At 45.9% G+C, this 22,452-nt stretch overlaps 1 protein-coding gene across 1 annotated transcript in view; it reads left to right on the top strand.

The window, feature by feature from the left end:
• The first annotated feature begins 4,674 nt into the window (after nucleotides 1-4,674).
• The window catches only part of Cdh2 (cadherin 2), a 239,467-nt gene continuing 221,689 nt past the window's right edge, over nucleotides 4,675-22,452 (top strand). The window contains exon 1 of the mRNA XM_004654849.3: nucleotides 4,675-4,952. Coding sequence (XP_004654906.1) covers nucleotides 4,893-4,952 — 60 coding nt within the window. The 5' untranslated portion in view covers nucleotides 4,675-4,892. The remainder of the gene's footprint in view (nucleotides 4,953-22,452) is intronic.

Below are 22,452 nucleotides of genomic sequence, written 5' to 3'. Positions count from 1 at the left end.
AAATACTGGGATTATCCTCATTGAAGGAAAAAAAAAAAAAAAAGCCTCAGGATATTTCATTAAGAAGCTTACTCAAGAGCGGAGAAATGGCTCAGTGGTTAAGGTGCTTGCCTGCAAAGCCAAAGGACCTAGGTTCGATTTCCCAGGGCCCACTAAGCCAGACGCACAAAGTGGCACATGCATCTGAAATTTGTTTGCAAAGGCTGGAAGCCCTGGCATACCCATTCTCACTCAAATAAATAAAGAGAACTAAAAAACAAACAAACAAAAAAAAACCCAAAAAACAAAACAAAAAAAAACCTTACTCAAGGTCATAAAGCTAGGCCTACTTGAATTCAAAGTTTCTTCTGCTTGGCACCCTTGGGTTTCGCTTCTCCTTGTGAGTCAGGTCCACGGCCATGGTGGAACTGCTTGCGAGCTCCCTCCCTCTGCTCAGCTGTTCATTGGATGGATTTTCCTAACTCATCTTACCATATAGACTTCAAATTACTGTGTTGTGCTTTCTATGGAGATAATCGAGTTGCATTTGGAAATACTGAAAATAAAAGGTAAATAAAACTTTTAACAAGCACGAATTTGCAAAAAAAAAAAAAAAAAAAAAAAAGCAGGTTTTTGTTTCCTCATGTTGAACAGTTGGCATGTGTTTAGCACCCGGGCAGTACCCAACAGATGCCTAAGTACCGGGGCCAGGTGACCATGCTAAAAGAAGGACACCGGAGAGCTAAGATCAGGGGAAGGAATGCAGAATTCTGTCTCCAATTTCACTCAAATTTTGAAAAAAAACAAAATACCTGCCTTGTACGGTTGAATTCTTTAATCTCAACGGGTTCCCTGGAATATGGTAAGACTGGCAGAAAGAGAAGCTGGCTCCCATTTTGTATCCCCTAACTGCCAGCTGGTGACCTCATACACCTTTTCAAGCCCGTCCTTGCCCCTCTCTGCAAACTGAGGAATTGCTTAGCCTACGTCTGAAGTTTCACTTGAATATTTAATGACCCTGTCAAAAGGATATTATCTAAGGAAGGTCAGCTTTAATGCAGATTAAAGTTAACTGTGGGGGTGGGGGGAGACCCAGTCTGAGGACACTTTGTAAGAAAGGCCTAGATTTCCCTGGAGACTGGGCAAAGAGGAGGAACCTTCATTCCACATTTGGGAGCAACAATCTTTGGCAGCCATAGACCCCACCCCGGGGAGTGTGTCTGCAGGGGGTGTATGGGAGACAGGAAGCTGCTGTCCACCAGACAATTTATTTTCAAAGTGAAGGCCTTCTGCACAAACACGAGGCATGTGTACATTTGCCATCTCCCGTCTGACAATGCACAAAGCAAAAGAGCTATTGTTTCTACTTTGAAATTGTGTTTGTACATGCATCACCACGATGTCCTCCCCTTCTGAAGACTGGCTGTGTGCGTAGGAGTCATTGCTGATTCTGGCCCTCAATAATGCTTGGCTCATGCTCACAATTCTCTTGGAGTTGAGGACAGTCTGCAGCTCCTTGGTTACAGGTTAAGGGTTAGATGGATTAGATCTATGAGCCTAGCCTTCATCTACATAATTTTTCCTGTCTTCCTCCACTCCATCACCAGTACCACCTGGTCGCGTCTCTCTCTCTGGGTCATGGGTCAGCCCCTTCTATCCTTGTGGCTGTTGGCTGAGGGAAAAACCACTCATTTGATAGATGATGTTGTGACTGGGGAATAATAATTTGAGGATCTGGTCATCACTTGCTTAGAGAAATGGATGACCCCAGCGGATGGCACTGCGTGTGTGTGTGGTGCTGTAGAGGTAAAGCGGCACAGAGTTTCACTGGCTTTCAGAACTCCTCAACAACAGGACACTGGATCAGGCTCCTCCTTCCTCTTACCCAAGGCCAATTAGCAGGGCTGAGCTGATCAGATTAGAATCAGGCAAGAATCCAACACAATTCACAACCATTGTGAAGTGGCAGGCATACAAATTAGATTTTAAAGTAATGCTACGAAGTGATTACCTGAATGATCAAAAATCTGTTGGAATCAGAAAGAAAGACAGCCGATTTGGTAGTCTTATCATGGGAATTTAATTATAAATTAATTAGCACTTCAGGCAAATATTGTTAACAAGCAAAAGTTATTCATGCTAAAATTGGTCCCACCTTCCACCTGAATGGCAGTAAGATGCTGGCTTACTGCTGGCGGAGGCGGGGATGCAGCTAAGACCCCCATGTCCAGAATCACAGTTTTAACTCTTTGGTGTATAGATGGGCTGGGCTCCACAGGACCCACTGCTGCGCACAACAAACACATGCTCTGTTATCTTATCTGCTAGTTACTGTTTCCTCTCATGCATGACTCCCTGAAAGTTCAATTTATAATGCACTACTGCAAAGATAACTTTCAGGCCATTAGCAATAGTGACACAATACTATCTAGCCAAAAAAAAAAAAAAAAAAGAAAGAAAAAGAAAAAGAAAAAGAAAAAGGCAGAACAAGCAGTTCTGATTACTGTATTAGCCAAGACCTCATCACATGTCTTAAATTTAATTAACTTAACCTTTCTATTCTTTTGAGAGGAAAATCATGGAAAAATTCTGAGTTTCATAAAATGGCTTACAATATTATGTTTTCATTAAAACTGAATACGCTTTCCAATTAATATTAAAATTTTAAAAGCCTAACTAGTAAAAGTACATTATTAAAAGCTGCATCAGTTATGTCAAAGACATTAGTACTTGGCTTTTTTCAAGGTTCATGGTCAAGTAAATGATCAGTATCTTGAAACTCTCACATTCAAGTAATGTTAACATTTGGCTTGCCCAAAGCTGGAATATGCAGAACAGCATTTGCTGCAATTAAGTTCCCCCGCCTCCCGTGTGTGGAAATTCTTAGATGAAAGATATTTTATTTACCTGTAAAACCTTACAGAAAGGTTCAGGCTTGGGAAATTTATTACCTTGGCAGAATCCCATGCTTCCTATCCACACCCCTCTCTTTGATAAATTGTGACCCAAACTTGTAAAGTTTCTCACTCCGTGTGTTGCCCTCCAAGTTTACTCCTTAAAGGAAGGAAGCAAAAAATTCTTTATTTGGTGAGAATTCGATATCAGTCATTTTATCTTTCTGATAATCTTCCTTTCCCCACACCTTTTTTTTTTTTTTAAGTTTACTTGTTTGTTGTGATGTCTGAGGTGTTATCAAAGCCCCTGGAATGTTTACCTAGAAATGTGACCACTACCATTGATGGGTAAAAATTTAAAAAAAAAAAATCGCACTCTTCAGATTCCACAGGGGACCAAAGAACACAAGGACACAAAACACTTAAGCCATTCCAGTACATCCTCAGGGATGGGGGCTGGAGAGGTGCGAATCCGAAGTGGGGTGGGGGCGGCGTGGGCTCCCCCTGCCCGCTGGTAGCCTCCGGTGAGCGCCGCACACAACAATGGCCAGGCCGGGCTCTGCTGGCATCTTTACTTGGCGGTGTTGGCCACGGTCGGCCGGGAGGAAAGGCTTCTCTGGAAAGAAGGGCAAAAACCAGAGAAGCATGCCTAAGAGCTACCTTGGAGACGTCGGTCTCTCGGGTCCCTCCAATTCTTAAAATCCTCATCCCATTCCGCACCGCGGACCCAACAGGAACCAGCGGCCAATCAAGTTGCAGCGCAAGTTCTTTAATTCCCCCCCGCCCCGCAGTGCCCCTCCACCTGCCCGCGCGGGGCTGCCTCCGAGCATCCCTCCGGCGACCCCCCGCGGGCTGCAGCAAAACCGGGGCGCTCTGGCAGGCAGGGCGGGGGCGGGCGGCTGCCGCGGATCCGGCCGGCTAGCGCCGCAGCTCGGCGGCCTCCCATTGGCCAGGACGCGGGCGGGGAGCTGCGGCGGGGGGTCGCGAGGGCGGCGGCGGCGGCGGCGGGGAGCGCGGGAGAAGCGGCGGCGGCGGCTCGCCCGGGGCGCGCTGGCGGAGGCCGCTGGGGGCGCGCGGACCGCGGCGGGGGCCGGCGCGCGCCACTGACGACCCGCGGGCCGAGGAGCGGAGACGGACGCGCGGTGCCCTTCCCGGCCCTCCCTCCCTCCCCCACCCCCGCGCTTCCCTCCCCGCACGTCCCCGGAGTCCAAGTCGCCGGGCGATCGGAACCGGGAGCCGAGCGAGCCGCGCTCCTCGGCCCGGGCACCCAGCGCAGGCCGGCGCCGTGCCATCCGCGTGCCCTTTGTGGTGGGAGGGGGGCAGTGCCGCGCGCAGCGCTCCGAGCGTCCTCCCCGCGGCGGCTGCGTCGTCTCCTACCCGCCCCCCCCCCTTCCCCGCCGCCGGCACCGGAGCGGACACCCGGAGGCAGGAAAACCCAGAGCTCGCGTGGAACAGCTCCCGGGGAGGGGGCGGGGGAAAGAGGGGCGGGACGCGGGAGGAGGGGGAGTGGGCGCCATCCGCTCCGCTTCCTCCTCCGCATCCTCCGTCGGCGGCCGAGGTCCCCGGCGCCGCATCCCTGGGGCTTCCGCTGCGCTCGGGGGGCCGGAGCCGAGCGGCGCCTCCTGCGCCTCCGCGCGCGCATCCACATTCACACACTCGCACACACACACACGCGCGCACACGCATACATACACACACGCGCGCGCACACACACACACACACTCCCCCGCACGCAGGCCCTTCTCCCCGCCCGCCCTTCTCCCCGCCCCCTCCCCAGCCCCTTGATCTCTCGCTCTGTTTTATTACTCCTGGTGCGAGTCCCGCGGACTCGGCGGCCCGCTATTTGTCATCAGCTCGCTCTTCATTGGCGGGGAGCGCGGAGCGAGCAGGGGGGGGTGGGGAGGGGAGGGAAGGCAGGGCTGGCAACTGCCTGGAGCCGTCTCTCCGCGCCGCTGTCGCTGCCGCCGCTGCCTCCGCCGCCGCCGCCTCCGGCTCCTCGCTCGGCCCCTCTCCGCCTCCATGTGCCGGATAGCGGGAGCGCCGCGGACCCTGCTGCCGCTGCTGGCGGCCCTGCTCCAGGTACGCCGAGCTCCCCACTCTTCCACCCCCCCTCCCGGGGATGGGGTTGTTGGTGATAGTGGGGTGGCGGTGGTGGTGGTGGGGGGACGGGCCACGGGCAGGGTGGGGCGGGCGAAGCTGGGTCCCTTTGTTCCCCCGCGCCGCTGCGGGGCCGGGCTGCGCACCCGGGAAAGGGAGGCGCCGCACCGTGCGGCGGAGAAAAACTGCGCAGGCACGAGGCTCCGGCCCCGGCGCAGGGCAGGGCTACCGGGGCCAGCCGGTCCACAGCGCGCTGCCTCTGGCCCGGCTCCGTGGTGGAGGGGGTGGGTGGGCTCCGCTTCGCCTCGGGGCGACAGGCGAGCTCGGTAGAGAAGTCCCCAAAGCTGCGGGAGGATGATGCTGGAGAACTACGTTGTGTGCAGTTCTGGGTGCTTCTCGCCGTAACCCCTCCCCACCACCTTGTACTTTGCTGATTTATTTTATTTTTTTTTTGGTTGATGTTGTTGGGGTTTACTTCTTCAAGGGGATGGGGTCGTGAGTTTGCAGAAGGAATTCTCACTCAGGTGTCTTAGTTACAGGACTTGCCTCCACCCACCCCACCCCACCGTGGCCACACGCGCGCGCCTCTCGGTGCGCTAGGGCTCCGCTGTCCTATTGTTTAGACCCCAGAGTTGCCTGCGCTTCTTTTAATTCTCCTGCCCTCATCGTCTTCCCTGACGCTCCCCCAGAAAGCAAGCCTGGTTACCCTTGGTCCTGTAGGGTGCCTGCCGCCGGCCACCCCCAGCACCCCAAGTCCTTGGCCCGGAAAGTCCGGTGGCCGCCCAGGCGAGGAGAAGTTGGGTTACACGGCGGGTTTGATTTCTAATTCCTCCGCCTCCGTCCCGCTGCCTGTGCGGGACGCGGGTCGCCCGGAGCCAGCTGCACTTTGCTGGCTCTCCGGAGAGCGCCGGCGAGCTCTTTCCCCTGACTGTTCGGAGAGGCTCTGCGGCCGCTGGAAGCACCTGCTCCCAGCAGCTTAGCCCGCGGGTCCCCCGGTCGCCCAGCGACGCCGGCCCTCTGCCCAACTTTCCCCGTGGCGTCCTGCCCGAGTGTGTCCTCAAGCCCACTCCAGGTCTCCTGCGAGACGCCGCGCCGCGCAGCTTTGCAGGAGACCCTCGTGCTGGCGGGAGCGGAGTCGGGGGGCGGGGGCGGTTCTCGACTGGGCTCCCAAGTCTGCTGCCTTGCTCCCCGGGGTTCCTGGGAGGCTGCGGGAGAGGGGTGCGCCCACAAAGCCCCCCCCCTCCCCAGCGTGGCGTGGACATCCACGCTTGGAACCCCCTGCGCACCGGCGTCCGGAGGTGGGGGTGGCTAGCTGGGTGGCAGCCCGCACACCCCCCAGGACAAGTGCGGGCGCGGCTCGGAAGTGCCACCGCGCGGGGGTGAGGGGTGGCGGGAGACCGGGATCGCTCTACTCCGTTGGCCCTCCTGAGTCTGGGCATCGTGGGCGGGGAGGCGGGATGCTGCGGTCCCCGGGGCCCGGGGTCGGGACGGGCCGGCGCTTACTCCAGCCGCCCGGAGGAGGGGTGTGGGCTGCGCAGAGCCCTGTCCATGGTGCGCGGCGGTACGGAGCGCGGCCCAGCCCCGCGGGGCTCTGCGCTCGCCGGCTGCAGCTCTCCCCCGCACCGGCCCGCCGGGGTGCGGCGGTTCCCCTTCGTCTTTCTTGGATTTCTCCTTTTGTTCTTCAGTCTCCCGCTGGTCTTTCTCCACCTCCTCCCCCTCCCCACCCCCCGCCGTCATCCCCACCCTCCCCCGGAGCTTTTCCTGACTCTGGGATTTCGGAACTATTAGACTAGACATTTTTTGGCCCTTGCAGTTTTTTTTTTTTTTTGGGGGGGGGGGAGTGGATGGGATTCTTTCTAACTTGGAGGAGGAGACCTGCCGGTCACTTGCTAACCAAAGTACCTCCTGTTATAAAACCGCCCTTTTATTCCCGGAGCAGCGCACACTCCTCATTCCTTCACCTCCTGTCACTTCATTTATTGTTTTTGCTTTAAAAATGGGGTCTTTGAAAGAGGTTAAGCTACAGGGGAGAAGGCAGAGAGAGCTCCTTTCAGTGTTTGAGTTCAGGGAAAAAATAAACTTAAGAAATCCTATTTGACTGTATTTTTCTCTTTTTAACAAAGGAGATGCTGTGCATTAAGAACCTCTTCTAAAAGCATTATTTTTCACATCACTGAAGGCTCTTCTTGGCTTTAGACAACACCAGCTGTATGTGTTGTTGTTTTTTTTTTTTTAATTTTAACCATCAACTTTTAATCTAAATATAAGTTCTAGTTAAACCCTGAGCAGTCCAGTTGGGGCATTTTGTGGGTCATTACTTGGCGAAGAACGATCTCGTTTCCTGTTTAACTCACTGTGCCTTGAAGTCAGGGGTGGATTTTGGATGTCACTTCTGTCCTCTTTAGGCATTAAGATGCCATTTAAAACGTCGCATAATGTCCCGCTGTCTTCCTGTGCGTGGCCTCTGGGTGTCCCTGCCCCGTGCTGACGTGGACGTTCACAGACCTGGGTGAGAGAGGGCTGGAGAACTTTGCAGCCCTGCGCCTGTGCCTGCAGGTGACCTGAAAGATCAGCGGGAGAGGGGACCGCGCCTCGCCTTTTGCACAGGAGCTGCGGGGTTGAAAGCACACCACGTGCCTTGTGCCACTGAGATGAGCCATGACTGAGCTAAAGGTGTGTTTTTGCAGTCCTCTGAACCCTGTTTTCTCTTCAAGTTCAGACTGAGCAGCCAAGGGTTTTGGAAAAAGAGATGGGCAGGCCATTAATGTGTACGCACAGGCCAACTTGTCTTTCCTCAGACCAGCCAAACAAAATTAAATGTTCCCAAGACACTGGGCCTTTTTAATTTTTGATTGAAGAGTCCATACTCCTTGTATAACTTGGGGAGATTTTTCTTCAGTTATGCTGTTATGTAGATTTACATAATTCTACTTAGTTTTACATAATAGGATACTAAACTGCCCAAGATTTCCCTTTTGCTGCATTTTAACTTAACGCATAGGCATTATCTTTAGCATTAAAATAAAATGGACTTTGAAAATTAAAACTTTATTTGTCAGTGAGTGTTAGGTCAAAAAGTTACGATTAGCAGTCTTTAAAATTATATAAGTAGCTTTCAAGTCCTAATGTAGGTTTATCATTAGGAAAAAAAATCAATTTAGCTATTATTACCAACCCAGTAATTAATAGATTAGAAACGTGTTTTGTTTTTCTAGTTCACATTTTAATTGCATAGCCTGTGGTTCTAATTTAAATACACTTGATTGGGCTCTGTGGAATCAAGGCCCACACCTTAATGTTCAGAGAATGCTTGATTCTCAGTCCCATCATATGTGCTTTCAACCTTGGATAAGGACTTGGAAAAAAGTTGCATAAGCATAAATATTTTTCATCATTAAGTATAGCCTTTTTAACATCTGAAACATACAAAAATGAAAACAAACTTTAGGATATGTAAAAACTCGAGGTTCAAAAATCTTAAATACAAACATACAATTCTTCTCAGGGTTCGATTTTCCTGTGTGTTTGTAACCTAAGTTCTTTTAAAAGTGAGAAACACCTTATTGGCCTTCACAGTTGATTTTACTGATTGAACATAGCTAAGTATGTCTTTGACTTTGATTTTAGGGCACGTAGTCATTAGTAATGGATGGTCCATTCCACATGTACTGGGTGTGATTTGAAGAATCACAAGTTGTATGTCTTCAAGTATTTTTTGATGTTGTTTTTTAAAAGACACAATTCGGGCCTCAAGTTCAAGTTCTGGATGTGTATAGAGTGTACTTTTTTTGACTTTTGCACTTCTGTTGATGTCTTCCTTAACCTTCTTCCGGAAGTTCAGAGTGAATCTTTAAAAGGACTCCCCCCCCCCCCAATAATTCTTAGAGGCTAAAATTTTTCTGGGACAGATTATGTTGGTGATTTTAGTTTTTCATTAAAAACTTGGAATTCTGAAATCTGCTGTGCTTCATTAAGCCTTACGGTTATTAACCGAGAAATGTCAAGATTTAAGGCAACAGTTAATCTTGCTTTAAAAAGCTGCTGTTGCTTCTCTTCCTCCTCCCTTTTAAATCCTAAGTGACTCAAATCTCCATCCTGTTTTCAAGGGGATATTCTTAAGTTAGAAGTGTAATTTTAAGGAAAAATCAGAGCTGTTATTTAAGAAGTGGAGTGTTTGTGTATACACTCCACAATTTTGCCCAAGTTAACATTATTCAAATTTTGTTCTTTTGGCTCAAATACAAAAAGTAATCAAGTTTAAGAAGTGTTCAGACTTGGCGGTGAATTTTATCAACCATTTAAAAATATGATGGATTTGGAATTTGGAATTGGTTATTTGAATCAGTATTTTATATCTTCCATTAGAACATTTTCCAGAATCTCAAGATTTCCAAGTTGGGTAAGGAGCTATAAGCTGAAATTTAATTTATACCAAGTCACTATCCATGCCTCTTCATTCTATGTTTTTCCTACTAAACATTGCCTCTTATTTATTTATTTTTGGTTTTGTTCTAGTCTAGGCTGACCTGCGATTCACTATGTAGTCTCAAGGTGGCCTTGAACTCATTACCATCCTTCTAGGATCCTCCTGCCTCTGCCTCCCAAGTGTTGGGATTACAGGCATGCTCTATCACACCCAGCTAAATTCTCTCTCTCTCTCTCTCTCTCTCTCTCTCTCTCTCTCTCTCTTGTTCTTGAGGTTGCTTTTGTTTTTAACTTGAACCAGTGCTAATCTTTCTATTTCACTGAACATTGTAAGTTTTAACTAACCCTATTCATACTGGAAAAGAGAGGTATGGGCAAATTATAATGTTCAGTAGGAGTCTTATCTCCCGCACACAAAAATGATGGCTTTAAGGTAGGAAGAACAAGGTCAGTTCAAGAAGATCAGTATGATCTCTTGAAAGATATAAGTTTGAAAATTAGGACAGTTTTAAATGGAAAAGTTGAGGTTCCCCATAAATCCTGCTCAGTTTCTGATGCCTTGTTTGGCAGGCACTGTGCGGTACTCACACAGTTTCTGGTTTGAACTTCCAAATGTACTTAAAGCACTTGGAAATACATGCACACGCTCATAACATGCATGTATGTGCACATGTGTGCACACAGGCACAACTGTATGTGGAGATCTCACAGCATTTAAGAGGTCTGACATGGTCGTGAATATAACTTAGCCTTGTGCATGTGAGCTTCTTTCCTGAGCGTCCGGGGCGGAAGCTGGTGTCGGGAGCCTGGGGTTCTCATTGGGTCCGATGCTGCCCACTTCTCATAAATTCTAATGATCTCGTTTTCCTCAAAGCTGAACTCTTTATTCTGGTTGGATTAGTGTTGCTATAAGAGGTTTTTCAGTTATGTTATTACTGGGATTGCTTCAAAATATTTCAACTATGTCATTTTTAAGTAAGTGTCTTATAATAACTTTAGTTATTTGAGTAAAATGTAAGAAAGTAATATTGAGCATTTAACAACCACAATGGTTTATCACACATGCTATCTTTATACTCTTTAAAAATATTTTATTCATTTACTTGCAAGCAGAAAGAAAGAAACAGAGTATGGGAATGGGCATGCCAGGGCTTCTAGCCACTGCAAACCAACTTTTTGCATGCATCACTTTCGTATCTGGCTTTAGTGCATGCTGGGAATTGAAACTTGGTTGTTAGGCATTGAAGGCGAGCGTTTTAACCACTCAGCCATCTCTCCAGCCCCAGATACCTCATGCTCTTGATGCTTAAATTTAAATTTTCTTTACCAACTGTGGTATCAGTAAAAGTGAACACTTTGAGGGAAGGTGTTTGTGTGTGTGTGTGTGTGTGTGTGTTGTTGTTGTTGTTATTTTGATGTTATTTTGAGGTAGGGTCTCACTCTTGCCCAAGCTGACCTGGAATTAACTGTGTAATCTCAGGGTGGCCTCAAACTCATGGCCATCCTCCTCCCTTTGCCTCCTGAGTGCTGGGATTAAAGAAAAATAAATATAATGTTAATGAGAAAAAACACTATCCTATTACTTTTAGCTAACTGCCATCCCTGCGTTTCTTTGAGACTACATGGCCTCCCTGAAAAGCCCGGAACCGAATGATACTGCTCAACAATCATGTGATCAGAATCATTTGATCACTTTAATTGGTTTAAAATGGTGGACCTAGAAAGCCTTGTGGTTGTTTTTGAAAATGTGCCTATATTCATGATGTGTACATGGTGCATTTATGTGTGCTGAAATATTTGACAGCCCTTTTTTATTAGAAATGCTAGTAATAATTCATCCTCAAATGTTCTAATAGGGCTAGGGAGATAGGTCAGTGGTTAGGGCCTGTCCCACTTAATCATGAGGGCATCGTGGGCCAGAGACTGCCAAGACTGATTCCTCGGAACACTCCTAAAAAGCTGGGTGTGGCCACACCTCTGTAATACAGTTAGTGGAAATTGGAGAATCACTGGGGATTGCTGATGAAAGAAGTTCTAGGTAGAGAGAGATAAAGAGACCCCCTTCTCAAGGAAAGAAATATGTGGGCTACGGATGTGAGGACATTCTCCCTGCACACATACTGTGCACACATTATAACACACACACACACACACGTGCCAAAAGATGGTTTACTGAATTGTGGTGTGATCTGCAGAGGGATTTGAGAACTCCTACTGTTCAGAAAATATTCATTCTGATTTTACTTCTTTGGGTTCAAGAATATAGTTGTTAAGCCATCCCATGTTTGGGGAACTATGATGTGCCTAAAATGTTTAAAGAGGAGAATGTCAAAGTTGTAGATGGGATTTCAGTCTTCTGTCTGAGGTGACGTGGGCAAAGGTCCTAGATAACAAGGAGGCGTGATGGGAGAATAGGAAATCAAGCAGGGATAAAGAAGGTCAAGTCCCCCTCTGCTCATGCTAGAACATTGGAATTACTTTAGGACAACCCACTGCAGGTCTAAAAGATGACTAAGTTCGTGGGGACATAAGTAGTGGCTGAGTTTCCATGTTGACCTGATGGGTGGACCATACCACACTGAGACACTCTGCTGGCTCCTTAAGGCACTGTGGTGGTTTGTACATTCTCCTCATTGGTTTAACCCTGATGTTTTCATGTGTTCTCATTGCACGTGTGATCTGGGACTATGGTTGTGAACATTTAGCCCAAGAATCAGTGTTCTGGCCTCCTGGCTGCCTTGATTGGATGAACATTTCACTTTGGCTTTTCCCAAGCAATATTGAGAACACTAGTTATGTAATATATTTGAAACATCTTAAGCTACTAGAAATGAGATCCTATTATCAATATGTTACACCTTAAAAGGATATCTTAAATTATTGATCAATAATATGTACATAGGTTTTGTTACACAGAATAAACTTGTGTGACCTAGGGAAGAAGGAAAGAAGGAGTGAGGGAGGAAGGAGGAAAGGATGGGCACGTGATCACGTATTTATATGCATTACGTATTGCAGTTATAACTTTAATTTGGTTTTTATGTTAAGTTTCAAAGAAATTCACTTGGAATCATCATGATTTAAAATAGGCCCACGTAGGATTCTTTAGAGGTGGATCAGTTGGTAAGGTGCTTGCCGGTGTTTGAGCTTGAGGGCCTGAGTTCTGGTACCCAGCGTCCATGGGATACCTATTACTTGCTTGCAGTCCCAGCATAGGCAGGCAGAGACAGAACGGCTCCAGGCCTTACTGGCAGCTAGATAGAGCTCCGGCTTCAGTGTGAAACTGTGCCTCAACAGGAAAGTTGGAGAGTGATTAAGGAAGACACAAGATACTGACCTCCAGTCTTCACACACACATAAGCTCACACGTGCTTGATCACCCACATACTCATGTGTACTTGGCATACACACACACACAACGCCATATACACTTACACACGCAAAATTATGTACCCAAATCCACTCCTTTTGACACATTATTTAATGTTTTGGTAGATTAAGGAATTAGTTCTATAAAAGTAAATTGTGCAAATGGGATAGTCACACAACTGGCTTTACTCATTATTAAAACAATTTTGAGTTTTTTTCATATTTCTCCTGCTACGCTACATTTTGGAGTCAGATGAGATCAGGTGCATTCAGAGGAGGGTGTGACTGTAGACCATTTTGTACTTTTATTGCATTTTATGGGCGTTTGTAAAACTTGCCAATTTAGATTTCTTGCCATAAACAGTTTTGAGGTGTGTAAGGTATACTTTATCCTTGCAGCTGTTAATAAGTCATTCATATAGTCAGGGGAACATATATACCAGAGAAAGTGAGTGAAACTTAGATATTTGTTGCCATACTCAGTTTGTTTTTAAGTAATGCCCAATCATATTTTAGCTAATTGTTTTATAATACTTAAGACAATTTTAAATCCTAAAAAAAAAATGAAACATTTGAGCTGGATAGATCGCTTAGTGTTTAAAGATGCTTGCTTGCAAAGCCTGATGACTTTGGTTCAGTTCTCCAGCACCCACATAAAACCAGATGCACAAAGTGGCGCATGTGTCTGCAGCTCGTTTGCAGTAGCAAGAAGCCCTGGCCCACTCATACTCACTGTCTCCTTTTTCTCAGTCTGTCTCAAATAATACGTAAATAGGAAAAAGTTAGATCCTTTAGTTTCTGAGGAAGGGATGATTGTTGCTTAAGTTAATTATTTCTAGAACCCTGGGAGATAAGTGGTTTTGTTCCCAGTGTAGAAGTAGAACTCAAGTACTTTGCATATTTGAAATTCTGGAATAAAATCCTACCTGCCACAGGAAGTGGATGCATGAGAACGGTTATCACATTAAAAATATTTCAGCCCCGTACTGTGGAATACATATATATTTTAAAATTTTTGTTGATTTAATTTAGTTAGTTATTTATTTGAGAGTGACAGAGAGAAAGAGGCAGAGAGAAAGAGAGAAAGGGAAAGAGAATGAGAGAGAATGAGAGAATGGGCGCGCCAGGGCCTCCAGCCACTGCAAACGAACTCCAGACGCGTGCGCCCCCTTGTGCATCTGGCTAACGTGGGACCTGGGGAACCGAGCCTCGAACCGGGGTCCTTAGACTTCACAGGCAAGCACTTAACCGCTAACCCATCTCTCCAGCTCTGGAATGCATATTTGTTATTCTACAGCTAACTTTTATAGTTCACCCTTAGTTTAATCTTGGACATAAAGTAATTTGCTTTTTTTTTTTTTTTTTTTTTTTTTGGCTTTTGAAGCCAAAATGTGATGCTTAATTAAGATTTTTCTGTCTTATGTTTTTCCTTGGAGAGAAAAGAAGAAATGTTAGGGCAGTGTTCCACAGTCACTTGTGATGAGAGTTTTCCATATTGTTGCTGATCAGAAACTGTTGTGCCAGTAAGTGCTCACAACACTGGCTTTACTTTACTCTGGAACTTAAACTGCTTTCTAAGAGCTGATGTGTTCAGGCCACAATTTTTTTTTTTTTTTTTTTTTAAGTTTTGTTCCTACCTTTCTTCACTGTGAACGTATATCCAAGCAGTCCCATTGTCTGTTTTCAAAACTGTTTCAATGTCTGTTGGCTTGTTTTCTGTGTTTGGGTCATCTGAGTTGCTTTTTTGTCACACTCAAGCAAAGTCCCGAGAATATTTTGTGGATACTCTAACCTGCTTTCTTTTGAGAAATCGAATGATTTTACTTGTAGCCTGACTTGTGTGGGTGGCCGGAACATTTGCCTTGCCTGTAATTTTACACAAAAATTGTTGTGCTTTGGTGAGAAGCTATTAAGTAAAACGTAAAATAAATGACTTAAAAATCCATTAATTTTTTTTAAAGGGAAGCAGTCCATTCTGATTAACATAAATATTTTTATAAATTAGAGATGAGATACTTTTTTATTTCTTTTGGCCTTTTGTTGTCTTAACTGGTTGACGCAAAAATTCACAGTCTGAAGTTCATTCTTTCTGGTCCAGTAAACATAGAAAAGTGTGTTTCGTGCAGCAATATTCCGCCTTTGTAGTTGCTTTGGAAGCCACCGTGGACAAGCCCAGATGAGGCCAACACCTCCAAGATTGCATTCTAATGTCCTTGCCTCCTCCTGTTGTAGGGGGTTCAAAATTCAGGTTACTATACACACCTATAAATCTACCTAGTCTGTGGAAACATTAAATGCATACAGCTAATTGCATGGATAAGCAAACAAACATTCTGTCCTGCCTTCCTAAGTGAAATATATGGTTTAGACAGCACAGGATGGAGACACTGCTGCTCAGCACCTCAGCAGCGCCCCTTCCATTTAACCATCCCCCCCCCAGTTGTGACTGCTTGATTTGTAACAACACATAAGCGATTTTTGCTTTGTGTTGTACCTTATTAAATCATATATCATGTTCCTTTTCACATGTGTTATCTTGTGCTCAACATGTAAAAGCCATCCTATATTTTTGCCAGCCAGTCAGAGAAAGGAAAGATTCATGGATGCTGTAGAAATATCTGGGAGGTTAAGAACGTTGAAATTTGATCATAAAAAAGAAAGATTAATTGTTTCATTGCAGCTGAAGGTCATTGGAACATTTATTGGTGTCAAGCCACTAAACACTTTTTTGTGAGTTTTCTCATTCAGTTAGCTTTTTTCCCCCCATGTCTTTGTAATTAAGCAATATTGGTACAGCCAAGAGTGAAAGCTATTTGGAATTTTGTGAGTTATGGCATCTCTTGGTCTCCTTATGTAAGTGGGAGGATAGAAGCAAGGAACTAAATATCCTTTTGACCATAAATTTTCTTGCAGAGAATTTGGTTGCTAACAGATTCTAATCTTTTTAGTGATGGTTCTTAATACCTTCTCTGAGCTGGCTGGTGACCTGCTTTTCAGCAAGACCCTGTTCTATTTTTATTTTCATTTTTAGTCTTGAACAAGGTTACATGGAATGGTTTATGATTTGACACACTGTTGGTGTTCTGCTGCCGAACGTGTATTTGGGTACAAGTGACCCTCTTTTTGTGTTTCTGAAGTTGTTTATTTTTTATTTATTTTTATTTTTATTTCTTTGTTTATTTATTTGAGAGAGACAGAGAGGGACAGAAAGAGGCAGGTAGAGAGAGGGAGAGAGAATGGGCACGCCAGGGCCTCTAGCTGCTGCAAACGAACTCCAGACGTGTGCACCACCTTGTGCGTCTGGCTAACGTGGGTCCTGGGGAGTCGAGCCTTGACTGGGGTCCTTAGGCTTCACAGGCAAGCGCTTAACCACTAAGCCATCTCTCCAGCCCCTGAAGTTGAAGATTCCATGCACCGTGATGGTGGGAAGTCAAGTTCTGTAGGTGAACTTGCTTACTGGCTTTAAGGCAGCTGTACTATGTGTGTGTTCTTACACCTGGAGACATCACTTTACCATACTGAAAAGATTGTCTTTATGTGGCCGTAGGTTCTTGACAAACAATTTTTATTTTACGTAGTTTAGTTTCTATGAGTTTATTTTTAGCCATAGAAGTAGCTGTTTGTGGTTTCAGGGCTCAGTTTTATTTACGATTCTGCCTTCTCTGTTTGACAGGCAAATACGAACTTTGGGAAGGAATATCATAATCATTGATGTAATTTACAAATTGATTTAGAATTAAGTACTCTGTCAATGAAACTGAGTCAGGGTTTGGTTTCTGGATGCTTGGCTTGAGTTGAGTACTTCCTGATGCTTTTAGGGGAGAAAGATTCATATTTAAATGTAAATAACAATGGTTTATTTAGCAGATTGCTTGTAACCTATTAGGATGGAAAAAAACAACACTTAGGAAAATGGGGAAATTGCATCTTTAGTACTTTATTTGTGTGTGTGTGTATGTGTGTGTGTATATATATGTGTGTGTATATGTATGTGTATATATATGTGTGTGTATATGTGTGTGTGTGTGTGTGTATATATATATATATATATATTTTTTTTTTTTTTAAGATTTCAGTTCCTTAGTTTCCTAAATCTTAGGTTTTCATAATTAAAATAGATACATGCCATGTATGTGGTATTTATCCAGAAAACTACTCACTGGTAGTTTTCCCGCGATATGAGTTGACAGCTTTCTGAAATCTTATACTGTCTCAGCATTGATAAATCTATCTGTATTTTCTTTTGACATTTAAATAATTCACTTTAACTGAAGTTTCTTTTTGCACATGGCATGAAGTTATGAGGAGCAGATGGGAATGCGTGCTCATAGAAAAATGCCCATGTGTGGCGAGCAAGATGTCAGCTCTTTGGTTGAAGATTTGGTGACCTAGTCATTACTACTGATTTACACAAACAAAATTAATCAGAGGAAATGTAATCCTTTGCCCAAGTCTGAGTACTTAATTGTGCAAGGCTTTGTTGTGCGGTGTGGGGTGCAGCCCGTTAACTTGCAGGCTACCTGCCACCAGTGCTCCCGAGACCCCACGTGGAAACCACAATTGGAGGGCACCTCTCTTTAACAGTGCTTCTTAAGTTCTAACAGATGTTGCCTGGGCTGATAGAATTCTATCGTCTTTGTAATTAGGAAAGGGGTTAGTGCACATGGAGTGTGAGTCGGCCAGAGATTTGATTTGGACACAGTAGATAAGTTGACAGGTGCTAGCCTGGTACCTTTTTCTAGGTCTGTCTAATTTTAAGTGCCTGGCTTTGCAACAATGTGCATACGTGTGCGTGTGTGTGTGTGTGTGCACAGACACACACATGCACATATATGCCACTAGCCTGACACCAGATACACTCAGCCTCTGGATACTTCACCACTCTGTGGATGAGCCAGTAGAGAATTGAATGTGATGTTTTGTTTGGTAACAAGAGCGTGAAGGTGGATTCGGGGTTCTTATCAATGCTGAGTTGTTGAAAACTAGATGCAGGACGTCTTGCTGTCAACACAGTGTCATTCCGTATAGCTTATAATTTCTCAGTGCTATGTGTCAGCCAGACTCTTTAGATATATTAACTGTGTATTGACTCATTTAATGTTCAACAAATTGTACCCCATGCACAGATGGGTGAACCAGGGCTGGAGCTTCATTTGTTAAGTAATGGAGCCAGGATGCATATGTAAGCAGCCACACGTCAGGTCTCCCATTCTTAGGTTCCACATATATTTGAAGTCAAGTAAAAATAAGATAGCTAAAACACACTGACACCCCCCCCCCCCGCCATTCATTCCTATTTCTTATACATTTGAAGACCATCATTTCTAAGGCTGTTTAAAAAAAAAAACAAACTATGGATTATGGTTTTACAGAATGTGCATAATCTTCATGTACGCTTCACAGAATGAAGTTTAGAGTAAGGGCCAGCTTACTGGTAAGACAGAATACTGCCATGACCTTGGAAGTGCTAAAAATACTGGGCTCCTTCCCTTCTTTCCTCCCAAGGATAACTGCTATCTTGAGTTGTCCAGTATTTACTCATTGCTTTGTTGTATATATTCCCTAACTATGTGTATGTTGAAATGTGTGTTGCATGTGAACATCCATCATTAAGCAGATGTATAAATGTAGCACACACGTGTATATGCAATGTGTTTTCCTGCTAATGGTGTCAGTGCGGTTCCTGCAGTTGAGTTTTGCTGCTGTAGTCGGTTTATATCCACTCATGTATAACGATGCACACTGGGACTACGGCACAGTTGGCATATTTTCCTTGTGGTTGGTGGACCTGCATGCGTAGGTTCTGATCTTTATGCTACCAGCTCTGCTATACATGCCACCTGGCGTGAATGCCAGAAATACCCTGGAACTGTGCTTTCCAAACATCAGCGTACATAGGAGTCACTGGAAAGCTTGCTAAACAAACCTTATTCCCTGAGCTTCTGTCTCAGCTAAGTCCTTATTGGAGCCCTTGAACTTGGATGTCTAGCAAGCTCCTGGGTGACGGGCCAGTGACCCAGGGTATGTAGCGAGAAGTTGAATTGATAAAGTTGCAATTCAACAAATGGTTACCTTTTAGCAGCCAACACAAGAGTGTTTTCTAGACTGGTCCATCATGCATTATATATATATATATATATATATATGTATATATATAAAATATATATACACATATATTTTATATACATATAAAATTTTTTTTTCTCATAGTTTGCTATCTAGTCCAACTTTAAAATGTTTCAATCTGGTGGGTTCAGTACTATTACCAATCTTGGTCTGAATACTCCTGATTACTGATGAACTTGAGCATGGTTTGATGTGTTGATTAGGCCATTTCTTCAGTGAAGGAAACCCTCGCCTGTTGGATGAAGCTCCTTCCTTACTTCGGGTAGTTTGGCCTTGTTTTTTGGTCGCCCATAGTTCGTAGGAAAACGGGTTTCCAAGGAAGCTGAGTCATGAGATTACATTAATTTGCTCAGGACTTGCTGTGTTGTGGGCTAGGGAGCACAGCATTGTCTCATGTCACGCTCACATCATCCCCTCCAGTCATTTTCACAGACAGTCCACCTGAAGGGTTTCCTGGTTAGGAGGTGGCGGGGTACTGCTTAGAACTCTGGCAACCGCTGTGGGAGTGGCAAGGCATCAGCAGACAGTGGGATCCCAGATAAGCCTCTTGGGGGCTTTGTAGTTGCCACCTGGAGGACCTTAGGATGAGGACTTAAGGGATTTCTGTTTTGAGGAGCATAACTGGCCTTTTGAATGGGAAGATCTAGATTATGGAAGGCAGACATGGCGCAGTTACTGCTGAAGGAGACTTTTCTGTCCCTGGGCCACATGGATCTTGCTGATGTCTCAAATAGACCCAAGCATGTGATAAGTAATTGATAGTTCTTTCTTTCAATTGCTTTGTTTCTCCGGACCTCACAGCCACTTGGCCCAGGACTAAGCTCACCCGTAATTGTGGGGGACATGTGGCTTTTGTCCCCAGCACTTGGCTCCCTCCAGACCTTGTGGAGTCAGTCCTAGCTGTCTGCTGTCAGCTCTTCAGCATCAAGTTTCCCAGTGGTCTGGTGACTGTGGCCTTGTTGCCCGTGGCATTGGAGCATTTGGGGACATTGCAAATTTGGTACTTTCGTTGTCTTTGAAGGGACTTAAAAATTAAGTGCTGCTCATCTAAGTCCTGATCAAATAAGACCAGAGAATTGATCAGTTGCTGAGAACCAACTTCCATCATTATGTACAAAGTCTGGATTGGAAGGTGTCTACCCAGTTACCTGTCCCTGCCCCCTCCCATCTTAGACATTACAGATTGATGCCCCAAGCTCGCCACTGGGTGTCCGACCCTGTAGGGCCCCCGAGTGCTGACACTGACTGACAGTAGACTGCTTCCCACAGAAAAGAGCTGACGACAAGACCTGGACGGCATATGCCTCAGGAGTGTATCCAGACTCACCAGGGAAGTAGACAGAGCTCACACATGACTGACTGTTCGTGCTGACTTTACATGGAAAGAAGGGAAAGGGCTTCAATGAAAATGGTTCCAGAGTGTGGTTTGACCTGCTGAGCTCATGTTCTTTATTGCATTGAGTTATGTTTTTGCACGTTTGGATGCCTGTGTGCAGATATGGGTGCACATGTGTGTGCAGGTGTATGGGCACATGTGAGCATATATGTATGTTTGTGTGTGTGTGTGTGTGTGTGTGTGTGTGTGTAGACCAAAAGGCCCTCTTAGTTGCCATCCTCAGGAATGCAGTATACTTCATTTAAGGCAGACTGTCTTTTTTTAAAAAAATATTTATTTGAGAGAGATACAGAAATAGGCAGGGAGAGAGAGAGAGAGAGAGAGAGAGAGAGAGAGAGAGAGGGAGGGAGGGAGAGGGAGAGAATGGGTATGCCAGAGCCTCCGGCCACTGAAAACTAACTCCAGATGCCGTGCGCCCCCTTGTGCATCTGGCTTACGTGGGTCCTAGGGAGTCAAACCTGGGTCCTTTGGATTTGCAGGCAAGTGCCTTAAACGCTAAGCGGCAGAATTTCTTGTTGGCCTGCGCTCACCAATTTGGCCAAACAGACCCTAAAGATCTTCCTGCCTCCACCTTTCCAGTGCTGGTTTCACAAGCATGCGCCACCACACTGGCCATTTTCAAGTGGTTTTCGGGAATCAAACGTAGGTCCTTGGGCTTTATAGCATTTTAACCCAGTGACCAAACCTGTGTTACTAAGCGTCCACTGTGTCCTTGTGCAGAAGACTGGTGAGTTTTCTGGGGGAGGAAGACATCAGTCAGGGTAGAATTACTCCAGATCCATGATCTGTTAGTGGGTCTATAGCTGGACTGTTTAGAGTCCCAAGTGGACTGTAGAAGATCAGCACAGCAATCATCGTAACAGCCAGCCCCTGCCACTGGAAGAGCTACGCGGGGCAAAGGTGTTCCGCGGAGCGCGGCCTCTGTGGTTCAAAGGCCGCGCTAGAATTTCTATAGTGTGTGTGTGGGGGGGTTGCCTGCGAGTGGACTGAGAAAAGACTCAGTTTTAGCGTTTCCTGGATAGACGGGAGGCCACACCTGAACACGACATCGAATATGCTGGGTGAGAAAAGTCATTCACCTTGGGGGATCACTGGCTATTTACAAACCTCAGGAAAAGGTGGTAGGTAGCCTTGCCACTCCCAGCTTTGTGAAGAAAATCCAGTTTGCATGGGTAAGGCCCCCCCCCTGCGCCCCCACACACACATAAACAGTGTAGCTCAGGTGCCTCTCCCAATTACAGTAGAACTGAAGCTCCTTTTCTTTGTGCCCCATGATCGTGACCATTGGTGCTGGCACCAGCGTGGGCTCTGTCTAGTGGCTGACGGGCTGGGCATGCCTCCTGCCACACTGATGCCTCCACCCCTGTCCCTCATGACACTTGACCAGAGCAGGCCGCCAGCAGGGATATATGTACCCTTGTATTTGCAAAGATGACTGAGACCATGTTCATGGGAGCCTCCCCTTGAGCCAGGGGTCAAGTCATGGAAATCCAGGATAGACCCTCCATGCCCCTGAATGCAGAGTGGAGTTTGTGATGGAGCAGCGAATCCTGTGTGGCGTTCTTGGGCTGTCATGAATCCTTTAAAGTGAGATACTTGCTAGGGCTCTTGAAATCACTGTTCAAATGTGACCATACTACTTGCTGGTCTTTAGGCAGACAGTACTGACATTATTCCGTTTTTCTGTGTCTCCGTAGACACCCTGCCCCCTTTTCTGAGGCTCCGGGTTGGGTGTCCTCTCCTGAAGTCTGCTGTCTCCCTTTAGGCCTTCCGTCACTAGCAGCCACTTGCATGGAGAATAAAGCACCTTCATTTGTGGTCATGATTCAAGAGCAAAACACCCTGTGCTTTATGAACTATTGTCTCTCAGTGTTAAAATAAACTACCTGCCCGTGTCTAAAAGCCAGCCACTGCACAATCGAGATACAAACCACCAAGTTCAAAAATGTGTAGGCCCTGAATGATGTTCCCTTTTCCTTGACAGGAGCGCCCAACCCTCTGCCGGTAGTTTGTGCCCCAGCATTATAGGCTTTTTCCCCCTCCTTTCATTTCTCAAGGTCTCCAGAATCTCAGACGACCACCCCTCCCTCAAATGCTGCTGGAGCTCTGAACTCCGGCTTAGAAAATGAGATCAGTGCCCTTTTAAACAGAACTATTGAGCACTTC

Source organism: Jaculus jaculus, chromosome 15, assembly GCF_020740685.1.
Source record: "Jaculus jaculus isolate mJacJac1 chromosome 15, mJacJac1.mat.Y.cur, whole genome shotgun sequence".
NCBI lineage: Eukaryota > Metazoa > Chordata > Mammalia > Rodentia > Dipodidae > Jaculus > Jaculus jaculus.
The sequence above is the reverse complement of the archived record's forward strand: the minus strand, read 5'-3'. Positions and strand labels throughout refer to the sequence as shown.